Genomic DNA, 14,879 nt, shown 5'->3' on the forward strand with positions numbered 1-14,879 from the left:
AACATATACTCACCAAACGAAGGAGCACCAAAATATATCAGACAACTGTTGTCCTCTCTGAAAACAGACATCAGTGAAAACACATACGTAGTGGGAGACTTCAACACACCACTATCAACAATGGATAGATCAACAAGACAAAAAATAAGTAAAGAAACCAAAGCTCTAAATAAAGACCTAGAGCAATTGGGCTTAACAGACATCTATAGAACACTAAACCCCCAAAAAATGGAGTACACATTTTTCTCAAGCGCACACGGATCATTCTCCAGGATCGATCACATACTGGGGCACAAGACAAACATCAACAGATACACCAAGATTGAAATCATATCAACCATCTTTTCTGACCATGAAGGCATCAAACTAGAAATAAACCATAAAAAGAAGGCAAGGAACTTTCCTACCTCATGGAGATTAAAAACCACACTACTGGAAGACCATTGGACTAATGAGGAGATCAAAGAAGAAATTAAAAAATTTTTTGAATTGAACGACAAGGAGGACACCAATATCCTAAATGTATGGGATGCAGCAAAAGCAGTAATAAGAGGAAAATATATAGCAATAGAAGCTCACATCAAGAAACAAGAAAGAATGCAAAGAAACAACCTAATCTCGAAGCTCAAAGATCTAGAAAAAGAACAACAAAAAAACCCCAAAACCAGTAGAAGAAAAGAAATAATAAAAACCAAAGCAGAAATAAATGAAATTGAAACTAAAAAAACAATCCAAAAGATCAATGAAACCAAGAGCTGGTTCTTTGAAAAAATCAATAAAATAGACAAACCCCTAGCCAGGCTCACAAAGGAAAAAAGGGAGAAAGCACAAATAAACAGGATCATCAATGAAAGAGGAGAAATCACAACGGACACAGCAGAAATCAAAAGAATAATCAGTAACTACTATGAACAGTTATATGGAAACAAGTTTAACAATCTAGAGGAGATGGACAAATTCCTACAACTCTACAATCACCCAAAGCTAGATAAAGAAGAAATAGAACACCTAAACAGACCAATTACAATTAGCGAAATTGAAATGGTAATCAAAAACCTCCCCAAAAACAAAAGCCCAGGACCTGATGGATTTACAAATGAATTCTACCAAACATTCAGAGACGAATTAGTGCCTATCCTTCACAAACTCTTCCAAAAAATTGAGAAGGAAGGGACAATACCAAACACGTTCTATGAAGCCAACATTACACTAATACCAAAACCGAACAAGGACAACACAAAAAAGGAAAACTACAGGCCAATCTCCCTAATGAACACTGATGCAAAAATCCTCAATAAAATTTTAGCTATCAGAATCCAACAATGTATCCATAAGATAATTCACCACGACCAAGTAGGTTTCATTCCAGGGACACAAGGATGGTTTAACATCCGAAAATCAATCAACGTTATCCAACACATCAACAAAAAGAAATATAAAAACCATATGATAATATCAATAGATGCTGAGAAAGCTTTCGACAAAGTGCAACACCCATTCATGATAAAAGCCCTTGAAATTCTTGGGATACAAGGAACATACCTCAACATCATAAAGGCCATCTATGACAAGCCAACAGCCAGTATCATTCTCAATGGTGAAAAGCTGAAAGCAATTCCATTAAGATCTGGAACAAGACAAGGATGTCCACTCTCACCATTGCTTTTCAATATAATACTGGAAGTCCTAGCCAGGGCAATAAGACAAGAGAAAGACATCCAAGGAATCCAAATAGGAAAAGAAGAAGTCAAACTATCACTATTTGCAGACGATATGATATTATACATAGAGAACCCCAAAAACTCCACAGAAAAGCTAATTCAACTCATCAATCAGTTCAGTAAAGTGGCAGGATACAAAATCAACACGCAAAAGTCAGTAGCCTTCCTATACACAAACAATAAATCTGAAGAAGAAGAAATCAAAAAGACCATCCCTTTTGTTATTGAAACAAAAAAAATCAAATATTTGGGAATAAATCTAACAAAAGAGGTAAAGGACCTATACAAAGAAAACTATAAAACACTGTTAAAAGAAATAGAAGAAGACACAAAGAAATGGAGAGACATCCCCTGCTCATGGATTGGAAGAATAAACATTATTAAAATGGCCATCCTTCCAAAAGCAATATACAGATTCAATGCTATTCCAATCAAAATTTCAATGTCATTCTTCAAAGAAATAGAACAATTATTGATGAAATTCATATGGAATCACAAAAAACCCCGAATAGCCAAAGCTCTCCTGAAAAAAAAAGAAGGGAATGGAGGCATCAGACTCCCAGACTTCAAACTATACTACAAAGCCATAATCATCAAAACCGCATGGTATTGGAACAAGAACAGACATACAGACCAATGGAATCGAATAGAAAATCCAGAAATAAACCCACAGGTTTATGGTCAACTAATCTTTGACAAAGGAGCAAAGACTATGCATTGGAGCAAAGAAAGTTTGTTCAATAAATGGTGCTGGGAAAACTGGGTCGCTACATGCAAAAGAATGAAGCTTGACCACCACCTCACACCATACACAAAAATCAACTCAAAATGGATTAAAGAACTAGACATAAGACCTGAAACCATAAAATATATAGAAGGAAATATAGGCGAAACACTACGTGATTTGCACATCAAAGACATCTTTACAGACACATCACCCAAAGCAGTGATAGTGAAGGCAAAGATAAACAGCTGGGACTATATCAAATTAAAGAGCTTTTGCACAGCAAAAGAGACAATAACAAAAACAAAGAGAAACCCCACCAACTGGGAGAACATTTTTGCACCCAACACTAATGATAAAGGACTGATCACAAAAATCTGCAAAGAGCTGATGAGTCTCAACAACAACAAAGAAAATAATCCAGTCAAAAAATGGGCAGAAGAGCTTAAAAGAAACTTCTCTGAAGAGGAAATGCAAATGGCCAACAGGCATATGAAAAAATGTTCAACATCACTTGTCATCAGGGAAATGCAAATCAAAACTACCATGAGATACCATCTTACACCAGTGAGAATGGCACATATTAAAAAAACTAGCAATAACAAATGTTGGCGAGGGTGTGGAGAAAAAGGAACTCTTCTGCACTGTTGGTGGGAGTGCAAACTGGTCCAACCACTGTGGAAAGCTGTGTGGAGATTTCTGGACCTACTAAACATAGAGCTTCCATATGACCCAGCAATTCCACTCCTAGGTATTTACCCAAAGGACACAGAAACATCAATTCCAAAGAGCACCTGCACCCCTATGTTTATAGCAGCACTGTTTACAATAGCTAAGCTTTGGAAACAACCCAAATGCCCAAAAATAGATGACTGGATCAAGAAGATGTGGTACATATATACCATGGAATATTACTCAGCATTCAAAAAAGATAAACACATGCAATTTGCTGCAACATGGATGGCGCTGGAAGGGATCATGCTCAGCGAAATAAGCCAAAAAGAAAAAGAAAAATACCGGATGGTCTCACTCATAGCAGGAATCTAGAAAACTTAAATAAGGGACCAGGAAAATGAATAACTATAAGAAAGTGAAAATCAAAATCAACAAAAAACTATGAACCAGAGACACTTTTAGGGGGGCGGGGGCGGGAGGGGAGGGATTGGGGTCAGAATGGGGGGCTGCAATTGTATGGGGAATATAACAATAAAATTTATAAAAAAAAAAAAAATAAAAAAAAAAAATAAACCCTTGCACCACCAGGGCGGCCCAACCCATTCATATTTTTCCCTTGGTTTATTACAGATTTCCTTAAAATCTGTTGAAAGTTATGGAAGCTCTTGTTAGAAAAATGCACAACTGTACCTCAGGCTACATTGTACCCTACAGACTCTTCTTTCCAATCAAGCAGGCCCACTTATGGTATGCTAATAAGTGTTGCTTATCCTCCTTTTTGCTCACACCACGTGAATGCCCTCCCCTTCCCTCCTACCACTTGCTAGCTAATCCCATCTTTCAGGACCAGGCACAAGATTCCTTAATTAATATATATGAAAGTGTCTAGCATAGAGCCCAGTATGTGATAAATGCTCAATAAATGTTAATTTTCTTTTATCCTGCCTTTTTCCTATATGTTCCAGACTAGAAGACCTCTCTTCTCTAAATCTCAGATTACTTACCACTTTTGCTACTCACAAGGCACTTAAATGTATATTATACTTTGTGTTTCTCAACTAGACTTACGCAGGTTAAGAGCATGGATCATACTTCTGAATCTTTGCCCTGCAAACTTGAACCAGGACTTGAAAGGGACTGTAGAAATGTAATTTAAATCTTAACTTAGAAATGAACACATCACATTTTGGTTCATTTGCTCTGTGCCATGTAGGGAAAGGATTAAAACCTAGCCAGAAGTTTGATAACAAAAAAGAAAGCTAATTCTGTTTCAAGAGAAACTATTCACAAAACCTAAAGGTAACCTAAAGGTTTATAGCTGGTGAATCCCATCAAAGTGTTAGTGTCTCAATGACTTTGGAGTAATTCTATACCTCAAGTCCTCCTCCCAAGCAGGAGCCATTGATGGCAGCCACAATAGGCTTTGTGGATTTCTCAAGTTTCTCAAACATTTTCTGTCCTTCTCGTGATACTTGTGCTACTTCTTGAGCATTCTTGCAAGCAGCTAACATGCTGAAGTATCCATGAAAACAGAGAAGTGGGAAAAAAGCAAAGATGAAACTATAACCTCCTTTGTTTAATACCTCATCCATTATATCCTTATTCTGTCATATATCAATATTTGGTAGTGAGTCTTCACTTCAGAAGTTAAAGAATGGTCTTCCCTTTAATAGCACTAACATCAGCAACATCATCTCTTTTTACAAAAAGTGTTGACTTCTGGAGTCACAGACATGAAGCAAAACATTTGCATAATTTACTTTTGTTTCTATAACAAAAATTAGATCACAGAGCTTTGTACATGAGAAAATAACCTTGTGATAAATACTATCACTATCAGGTATCTTATATGTTAAAAAGGTATCTTATATGTTAAAAATAGCAGGTATCTTATATGTTAAAAAGCATTCTGTAACTTGCTCTTTTTAAAAACTTGACATGTTTTTGAGCTCTAAAAATATACTGTGGATCTAATTAACTCCTTTGTTTCACAGTATTTTATCATGTGGCTGTCTCACACTTCATTTATCTATTACCCTATTGATTGAAATTGAGTTTGTTTCAAATTGTTTATTATTCTAATTATATAGGACTGAACATCCTTGTATATGGATCCTTATAAACAAAGGGTAGAATTCCTCTAGCATATATACCTAGAAGAGAGGTATTGCTGGACCATACGATATATTACGTGCATTTTCAATTTATGAAATGCTGCCAAATTGTTTCTAACGTGGCGAAACCAATTGGCATTCCTATAAATATATTTCTCATTTCCCCAAGTCCTTGGCAACATGATATTTTCAAATTTTTTAATGTTTGTTGGTTTGATGGGCCAAAAATAGGCATCTCGTAGTTGGCTTAATTTTATAATATTTTAAAAATTCTAATCAAATTCTTCCTTGAACCGTGTTCAACTTCTTTAAGGAAATGCTGTATTTAGTCTTACATGGCTTAAGAAACAAGCACTTCTACTTTTATCAATTTCCTCATACTCCTGTAAATTAAAAAAAAAAAAAAAAAAACTTCCGAGAATTTAACTAGGTCTAAGAAAAATACTATTAGTCAAGATAAAAAATGACTTCAAATGTTGGAAAACTTACTTGATATCTGCACCTGCAATGAAGCATCCTGGCTTTGATGAGATAAGCACAGCACTTCTGATTTGATCACTAGACCAGATTTCATTCATTACTTCTACAAACTCTGACTGCAGTTCTTTATTCAGAGTATTTACCTGCCAAAGGGAAATACATATATACATCCATATATATCTCTGAGGGTTTAAATTTGAAGTAGCAGGTGTAGTACAATGTGTGATTGTAGGAAATATGTTTATCCAGCAGAAATACACTCTTAGAAGAAAGGGGGGTAGAGGAAAAAAATCCAACTCCATGAGCGTTCTGTTCAGGCAGCTTGGTCAACTGTAAGCACACCTCTTTTTAAAAATAGTTCTACTGAAAGGAGGAACTCAGGGTCACATTCCTCAGAGTCTGAAGCATATGCAAGCTATAAATAAGTCTACAAACATTTATTGGCATGGGGAAAATCTGTATAACATTAGTTATAAACAAAGATTGTATTTTGGTTCTCATCTAATACATTACCTCCTCATTCTACACTGTAACAAAACGCTAATGTTATTAACCCTTGATATTAATCTGACAACTAAGGTTAACAAGGACCTCTGCTTCAGAAAACTGGCTTCCTTGGGCAATTTGTCAAACTCCATCAAAATAATAAGGTCATATAATAAAATTATTGGCAGGTTGGTGAACTTATTTATTATTTGGACTGGATTCAAGAGTGTAGTTAGTAGAAATAAACTGCACATTAAATTATGTACCTTTGAATTGGGTGAGTTAATTCGAACAACTGCCACATCCCCTTTGACTGCATAGTTAATATGGGTTCTAGCTAAAAAGAAAAGAAACATTTATTTGTAAACATATTTATTGCTAGGTAAATCTAAAAAGCAATGTGCAAGCATGTCAATGAAAAACTAAACTTACCCCGCAAAGCAGAGGATCCTATAAAGCTGCGGCAAATGTAACCTGTAAGAAAAAGGTATTTCAAAATTATTTTACAAAATAAGAATCTCTGCAGTACCTATTATATATAACAGAGCTGAAACTGGTATAAACAAACAACAACAAAAAAAATAGAGCAATGTATTCTAGGTCATTGAGACTACTACCCTATCTTTTTCATTTCAATTATTGGGTCATCTGATTATCTGAATACTAGATACTAGACAGAAGAATGGCGTCCCACAAATATCACGTTCTCAGCAACTATGTCAGGTTATATGGCAAAAGGGAATTAAGGTTGCAAGTGGGAATGTTTTCTTCACCTTTCTTTCTACCCTTTCTACCCAATTCTTTAAGGAAGGGTCAGAAAAAGGCACAGAAAATAGCAGTTTTATACTGGTTTGAAAGTCTAAGCAACATATTACTGTAAAAAGAACACTGTAAATGGCATCAAAACCAGAGCTGAGTGCTCTCTGTTTCTGTCTGTATTTCTTTTTCAGGCAATCCTAACCACTTATCTTCGAGCAAAGGGCCTGAGAGTCAAGACTTGGGTTCTGCCATCAAGTTTATCATTTACTAGTTCTATGACCAGGAGCAAGTCTCTTAGTGCATTTCAGTGTTCTTTAAAGACAGAAATAAAAGTGATGTAATGATTATAAAAGTACTTGTAAGCCAAAGTGCTACACCAAGGTAAATTACCATAGAAGGCCTCAATCCCACTGCCTCTACTTCACTAATGAGAGACTTCCCTTCTCTGCTTTTCCATCATCTTTAATCTGTCATCTGTACTCACCACTCTTCCTCCCTTTTATCTGTATCATGTCCCCAGTGGTTCCCCCAGTATCATCTTGAGATTGCATCCACAACGCTCTTTCCCATCTCTGCTCAAATTTTGATCTTTTATTGTTACTGTTTTGTTTTCTAATCATTCTAGCATCTGTAACAGATGTTTTCCCTGACTAAATTGTAATCTCTTCTAATATCATCTTATGGTCATTCATTCAATAGACCTTAATTGTGGCCTCCAATTGCCATGCGCTGTTCTAGGTACTAGGAGTACATCTGGGTACTTGGTATGAACAGAAAGACAAAAATCCCTTTGTGTGCTTATATCCTAAGGTAGTAGGGGCTATGCTATCTGGGAAGAATCAGTTTCTGCTCAGTAGTAATAAATGAAAAGGTAAAAACAGGCTTGTAATAAAAAGGAGTTTGCCTATAAAGTAGAAACTCCAGTTGGGAGGGAGCCAGGGAATAGATAATTCTAGCTAGAACAGAATAAAGTGGATCAGAGTGGGAATGGACTGACTGGGAATGCAGGGTAGAGGGGATGGGGTGAAAAGACAATTACAACCCAAGAAACCTAAGTATGTAAATAAGTATGTTAGAAGATAAATACCAAAGCATAAATGAGCAAAAGCTGAGGGGAGGGCATTTGGGCATGCACTGCAATTTTTTTTTTTTTTAAAAAAGATTTATTTTATTTATACAAGAACCGGGGTACAGGCCAGATGTGCAGAAGGGTGAGAGGATTCACCAGAGACAGAGCAGGGTACAGAACAGGCAGATGGACGAGATACACTGCTGAGGGGAGCAGTGGGTGAGACAGGAGAGGTCTGCTCGCCATGTGGGTTGCTCCAAGGCTGGCGGGGATTGAACCGGCACTGCAGAGGCTGTGGACAGCTTCACAGCGCTGCACTCAACTGCCTGAGCCACCAGGGAGGCCCCCGCATGCACTGCAATTTTAAAAACCAAATATCTGAGACAAGTTGGCACTCATTAGCTTACAGTTTAAGTCATTTGAAACTCTTATCCATTAACCTACCTCTTCTATACACAGACATAAAAGCTCTCCTTTAAATCAACAAAACAAATAACAAAGAGAAAAATCAGTAAATGTACAATATATTTGAAAAAAAAAATTCCAAAACAATGTAAACGAAATCAAGTTGGAGTATAAAGTAGCTGTGCTTTTGGATTCTAGCCTTGCTGCTACTCAGGAGAGCTTACTTTAGAGCTGTTGGATGAACTTTAGCCTATATTTACTGTGCCAGCAAGAGAGAGACCTTTTTCCCACTTTTTAGTCATTTTTAACAATTTAACTCTTGAAAATAACTTTCAAGACCCATGGAGGGGGAGGATAGAAAGAGATTATACTGACACAAATTCAAATATGAAATGTTACTCTGGTTTTAACAACCAACAGCTTTTCTCAAAATTCAACTCTGTGGAAAGGGATAGAAATAGGAAATGAGAGTCAAATTTAAATATACATCATCTACTAAGGTATTTGCCTCTAATTCATTCCCCATGAAATAATTTTACTACTTAATTAGGAATTTAAATTTAAAAGAGTGTAAATTAAACAAGATATTTGATCAATGTATCATTTTCACTTGACGGTATTCAGAATTATAGCAGTCTCAGAACATGAATGGATTAAAAACTTCAAGAATTACAAATCAGTTTCAAGAGATTTTAACACACCTAGCAATAAATGTCATGATCTCATGTAATGCTGGGCAATGCCTTAGACAGGGTAAAGATAAACGCCTTTCAGGGTAAAGGACTAATCTGTTGAGTCTAAATGTCAATTCAGATGTGCAGGTAATTTTAAATTCATTGTCTAGACATTTTTTTTTATTAAAGGGGACAATAATCATAATGAGCCACATATTCTTACTGATGAAAACAATGCAGTGTATATATTTACATGTATATGTTTCTATATAAAAAAAGGAAAACTGGGCCTCCCCGGTGGAGTGGCGGTTGAGCGCTGGGTTGCGAAGCTGCCCGCAGTCTCTGCAGCGCCAGTTCAATCCCCGGCTGCTCCCCTGCCACCAGAGGCGGGTCCCACATGGCGCGCAGACCTCTCCTGCCGCCCGCTGCTCCCCTCAGCAGTGTACTTCGGTCCTTCTGCCTGCTCTGCTCCCCACTCTGGCTCTGGTGAATTCTCTCACCCTCCGGCGCTTCTGACTGTACCCAGTGTTTGTGTAAATAAATAAATAATAAATAAATAAACACAGAACTTATTTTAAATAAATAAATAAATAAATAAAGCTGCCAGGAAAAACACACTGCCCCAGAGGTTCAGGAGGAGAAAGGCATATTAATTTCTGATTAAGCAACCGGCGCTAAGTACAACATACAATAAAAAAGTCTCCATTTCACCTTACAGATGAAATGGAAAAACATCCTTGATTTTCTACCATCACCCACCTTAATTAACACTTTGCCAATTTGAAAAGGGAAAAAGAAAAAGCCAGTGTAAATTGACCGCGCGTATCGTCACCAACAAAGATTCGAAATACTTCTTAAAAATATTTTATTCCTTAAGACACAGGGATTTGCCTATTTTTTAAGTCTCTTTTAGCAAGCTGCAGACTCTCCGCGTGAACCTTAACACACCATACATCCACTCCGCGAATACTGAAAGGACAGGAGTTGCTTTTCAATACAAATGTGAAATGATTTAGAGGGGACGGAGTCGGGAGTGGCAGGTTGCAAAGCTGGTTAATTTCATCCTAGAAGCGTGTAAGGCGGCTGCTGCGGGCCCGGCACTGGGGAGCCGCGAACACCTGACAGCCAGGTCAGCCTCGGTCCTCAGGGCCTCCCGACCAGGAGGCCGGGCCCGAGGCGCTCCCCCAAGACAGCGCGAGGGCGTCAGTCCAGAGGAGCCCCGGAGACTGGACCGGGCTCCGACTCGCGAACTAACCCGCCGCCGGGCCGGGGTGGAGGGAGCCGGAGTCCAGCCCCCGCGCCGGGGCGCAGCAGCCTCCGCCCGGGAGCAGCACCCGCCGCGGTCGGGGCTGGGTCCCCGCGAGGGGCGGGGAGGCCGCGGGGCCGGGACACGCGCGGTCGAGGCCCCTCGGCTCTCCTCAGGCGTCCTGCCCGGGGATCGGGGCGCCCTCAGCCCGGCCTCACCTCGGCAGCGAAGCGTCCTGGAAGCAGTGAAGCGGCCGAGACTGCCGATTGCCCGCGAGGCCACCATCTTGAGCGGGAGGACGAAAGTGGTGAGCGCCGCCAGCGGGGGCGGCCGGGCCGAGGGCTTTTCTTCTTCTGCGCCGGCCCCGCACAGGCGGCCACCTACCGCCTGACTGAAATTCCCGGGCGGCGTCGCCGCGGGCCCCGGCGCGTCCGGGTCGCGGCCGGGAGACTCCGGCCCCCGGGGAGGGCCGAGGCCCGCCGAGGCGGGTGGGGAGCTGGGACTTCCAGTCAGGCGGCCGGCGGGCAGCCCGGGACTCCGCGGCCGGGCCTGAGGGGACCTTCCCCGGCAGGACCCGCCCCCGAGGCCCAACGAGTCTTGTCACTTGGACCCCAACTTTGTCGGCAGCCGCAGCCGCGAGGACGGGACCTGAGGTGAGGCCGGGAGGCTTTCCTCCCCCCGGGCGGCGCCCGCACGCCCTCCCCACCCGCTGCGGCGGTGCCGGCGGCCGCGCCCGGGCCCGCCGGGTTCCAGGACCGGAAGGACGCTCCGGGATGGGTCCCGCGAGCCGGGCGAGCGGGGCGGTCGCGTCGCGCTGTCCCTCGGATCAGCGGCGTCCCCTGTCTGGGGCTGTCACCCCGGCTGTTGGCCCGTGTGGGTGTTGGCTTAGCCTGGCTCGCGTTGTGGCGTTTGCTGTTGTTTTACCTGTAGCCAGGTCAGCGACCGCAGGGCCGGAGGGTTACCCCATTCCTGCTGCCCAGGGTGGGCCTTGGCCCTGCGGCCGTTGGGGACTGGGGTGTAGGAGGGGCTGGCACGTCCTCCGTCCTGCTCGGAGAGCCCGTTTCTTCCAGAGGATTTTCTAGTCCTAAAGGGACCTGGGCGATCATCTCGTCAGTCCTTCTCTTCATTTGCTGGGTGAAGCCCGTGAGTCAGAGAGCGTGAGTTCACCCACGGCCACAGGTGGGAGAAGCGGTACTAGAGCCCACGGTCCTGATTTCTAGTCAGGATCTCTGCACTCAACCATAACTGTTTTGGGGCAGGAAGGATGCTGTTGAGTTCTCGAATAAGGGAATTGATTGCAAAAGGAAGTAATGTTGAGAGCCCTCTAGGCATTTTCAGTCCATCTCACCGAATTACCACCATGTCAAAATTATTTGCATTTTCTAGATGAGGTTTGGGAGATGGGGAGAGCTTATGCAGGTTTTCTCGGAAGGGGCAAAGCCGGGATTCGGAGCTAAATCTGAGTCTATACACCAGTGTTTGACTTCAGAAAGAGAGGCAGCAGGAAGGGGGAGAAGTTGGCACTGTAATGAGGAGATGAAAAGAGAGAGGCTTCTTTCTGTTTAAAGTTCAAGTCAAATAGTGAGTCCTCCGTCATTGTGAGCACTCTAAGCAGAAACTAGATGACTAATGATCTATTAATTTGTGAAAAGGATTCTTGATGCCATACAAAGGCCCTCCAAATCAGGGCCTCCCCAGTGGCGCAGCGGTTGAGCGCTGGGTTGCGAAGCTGCCCAGCTGCCCGCAACCTCTGCAGCGCCGGTTCGATCCCCGGCTGCTCCCCGGCCACCGGAGGAGGGTCCCACATGGCGCGCAGACCTCTCCTGCCGCCCGCTGCTCCCCTCAGCAGTGTACTTCGGTCCTTCTGCCTGTTCTGCTCCCTGCTCTGGCTCTGGTGAATCCTCTCACCCTCCCGCGCTTCTGACTGTACCCAGTGCTTGTATAAATAAATAAATAAATAAATAAATAAATAAATAAAATACGTGCCTCTTTAAAAAAAATAAATTAATTAAAAATAAATTTTAAAAAAATAAAAAAAAAATCATAAGATTTTTACAGTTTAGAGCTTGCTGCCTGCCCACAACGTGCTTTCCCGGGCACCTACTTTGTGCATTCAGGGTGGCAAGCTTTTTCTCTAAATGACCAGATAAATAGTTCAGGCTTTGTAAACCCACTTTGATCTTTGTCATTTATTCTTTGCTTTGCCCTACACCTCTTTAAAAATGTAATAGCTATTGTTAGGTAGAGGCCCAAGGATTGTAGTTTGCTAACCCTTAACTTAGATCATTTGCTAACCCTTAATTTAGATCATCCTTTTGGCTCTTCACCTTTTCCTTCCCTGTACACTCAACTGAATTGTAAATTCCATCAAGACAGGACAACTGCAATATTTCTTTGATCCTGGACACTTTCGTACTTAAATAGAAGGAAACAAAGTACATTTATACCTGCTATTAATGCAAACACATGTATTATCCTTATGTATCAGGCACTGTTCTGAGTGCTTCACATATATTAATGTAGTTATTCCTCACAACAATCCTTTGAGGTAGGTACTGGAATTAATCTACATTTTATAGATGAGGGTCCAAGAGCAGAGAAAGGTTAAGTCACTTGCTTAAGGTCATGTAACAAGGATAATGTCAGGATTTGGATTTAGGCAGTCTGGCTTTAAAATCTACTCTTTTTTAACCATTACATTGTGTCTTAATGATATTGTAATGAATTTTTAGAACTGTTGCATCTTGCTTAGCCCCTAGCTCCTTCCTCCTTCCCCTTGCTCCTGGGTGCTTGCGATGTCATACATCTTCTAGAGTTCCATACCCTACTCAAGTTTACCCTGCCCTAGAGTCTCCAAGCTTCCAAATCCTTGAGTCAAAATTTCTGTTTCCTAAAACTTAGAGCAAACTCCTTTAGGGTAGTTTGCTTTGTTCTTGTTTTCAAATCTCTCTCTAATTTTCATTAATGATTAATTTTTAAGGAATATATATATAAAATTTTTTCCAGAAACTACAAATAAGTCTAAAAATAAATTTATCTATAGTCTTAGTACCCAGAGATAATTGCTATTAACATTTTGCTATGTATTTTTCTGGACATTGTTGATGCATTTTTATATATTTGTATAAATAAGATATTAATATACATTTTAATAAAACTAGAGTTATAGAATACATAAATAAAATGCTGATTGTAAAAATAATTTAAGAAGGCAGAAGAATATAAAATGAAGACCCCTCTGTATTCCTTCCATGTATAGACTCACTTTATGTTCTTTCCTTGTTTTCTCTCTTTCTGTCATAAAATAGAATCTTATTAACTATACTGTCCTGCACCTTGCTTTTTCATTTAATATAGTGAACATCTTTCTATGCCAGTATATACATGTGTGGCAGTATGTTTTATTTTGTTCCAAATTGCCAAACAGTAATTCATGGTAAGTTTGTGCTATAATTTATTTAACCATTTTCTGTTGATGTGCATTTAGATTAGTTCCTGTTTTCCACAAATGTAACCAAAGCTGCAATGAACATTTTGAGTATTTCTGTAGGCTAGAGATCGATGTATACTACACATACATCTTGAATATTTCTATAGGTTAAAGACCATTAAGAAGAATTGCTGGGCTCAGAAATTCAGAATTTAAATTTTGATAACTAAAAACTGCCTTCCAAAAAGGCCTTAACAGTTGTACTTCTATCCACTGTATATGGAATTGCCTATTTAGTTAGATTTATTCCTATTAGAATTGTATATTAATCACATTTTTAATATTTTCTGATAATCGCAAAATGATACCTTATTTTATTTTTTAAATTGAAGTTGAATATTTAAAATTCTGGTTATTTGACATTTTAATTTCTCATTTGACCTTTTGTTCATGTGTCAGGAAAACCTTTTGGTTTCAAATAATAGAAAATTCTACTCAAATTGACAAAGGAATTTGAGTCTAGAGCTTGGACTCACAGAATGGAAAAGCATAACTAATCTGGGTTTCAGATATGATACAGTCAGGGTTCTAGTTTTTCTGAGATCCTTGTCTAGTCTCTTTTGGCATCAGCTCTATCTTTAGGTGAGCTTTTTTCATGTTTGCAAACTGTTATAGCTGTGCCCAACTTCAGAAGGAAAAAATTTATATTTTAGACTTCCAAGCAGAAGGCTTGTCAGATATACCATCCTTAAATCAGTACCAGTGATCAAGGGAATACCATGCATGGTTGTTCTAGATCTCGTTACCTGAGCCTCTGGTCTTGGCAGAGAATGCAATTGCTCTGGTTGGTTTAAACCCTAAAGTTGGAAGAAAAAAAAAACCAACCCTAAAGTTGTGTTGGATTCAATGCTAGGTAAACCACATATGATAACTACATTAGGGAGCAAATTGAACATTGGGGTGAAAAACAGATTCCATTACAAATTGTTTCTCTTTTTCCTGAAATTTCTAAAAGTTCTTTATGGATTATAGGTATTTACCCTTTGTTTTACGTGTTAGAAATATTTCTATGAATTTATTTGCCTTTTAACTTTAT

At 40.0% G+C, this 14,879-nt stretch overlaps 1 protein-coding gene across 1 annotated transcript in view; it reads right to left on the reverse strand.

The window, feature by feature from the left end:
- HADHA (hydroxyacyl-CoA dehydrogenase trifunctional multienzyme complex subunit alpha) overlaps positions 1–10,638 on the reverse strand; it is a gene marked incomplete at its 5' end in the record, with an annotated part of 35,987 nt that extends 25,349 nt beyond the window's left edge. The window contains 5 exons of the mRNA XM_084235328.1: positions 4,494–4,632; positions 5,724–5,857; positions 6,467–6,537; positions 6,633–6,674; positions 10,572–10,638. Coding sequence (XP_084091454.1) covers positions 4,494–4,632; positions 5,724–5,857; positions 6,467–6,537; positions 6,633–6,674; positions 10,572–10,638 — 453 coding nt within the window. The remainder of the gene's footprint in view (positions 1–4,493; positions 4,633–5,723; positions 5,858–6,466; positions 6,538–6,632; positions 6,675–10,571) is intronic.
- Between the last annotated feature and the right edge of the window lie 4,241 nt (positions 10,639–14,879).

This window comes from Talpa europaea (genome assembly GCF_964194135.1).
Source record: "Talpa europaea genome assembly, chromosome: 6".
In the NCBI taxonomy this organism is placed as follows: Eukaryota; Metazoa; Chordata; class Mammalia; order Eulipotyphla; family Talpidae; genus Talpa; species Talpa europaea.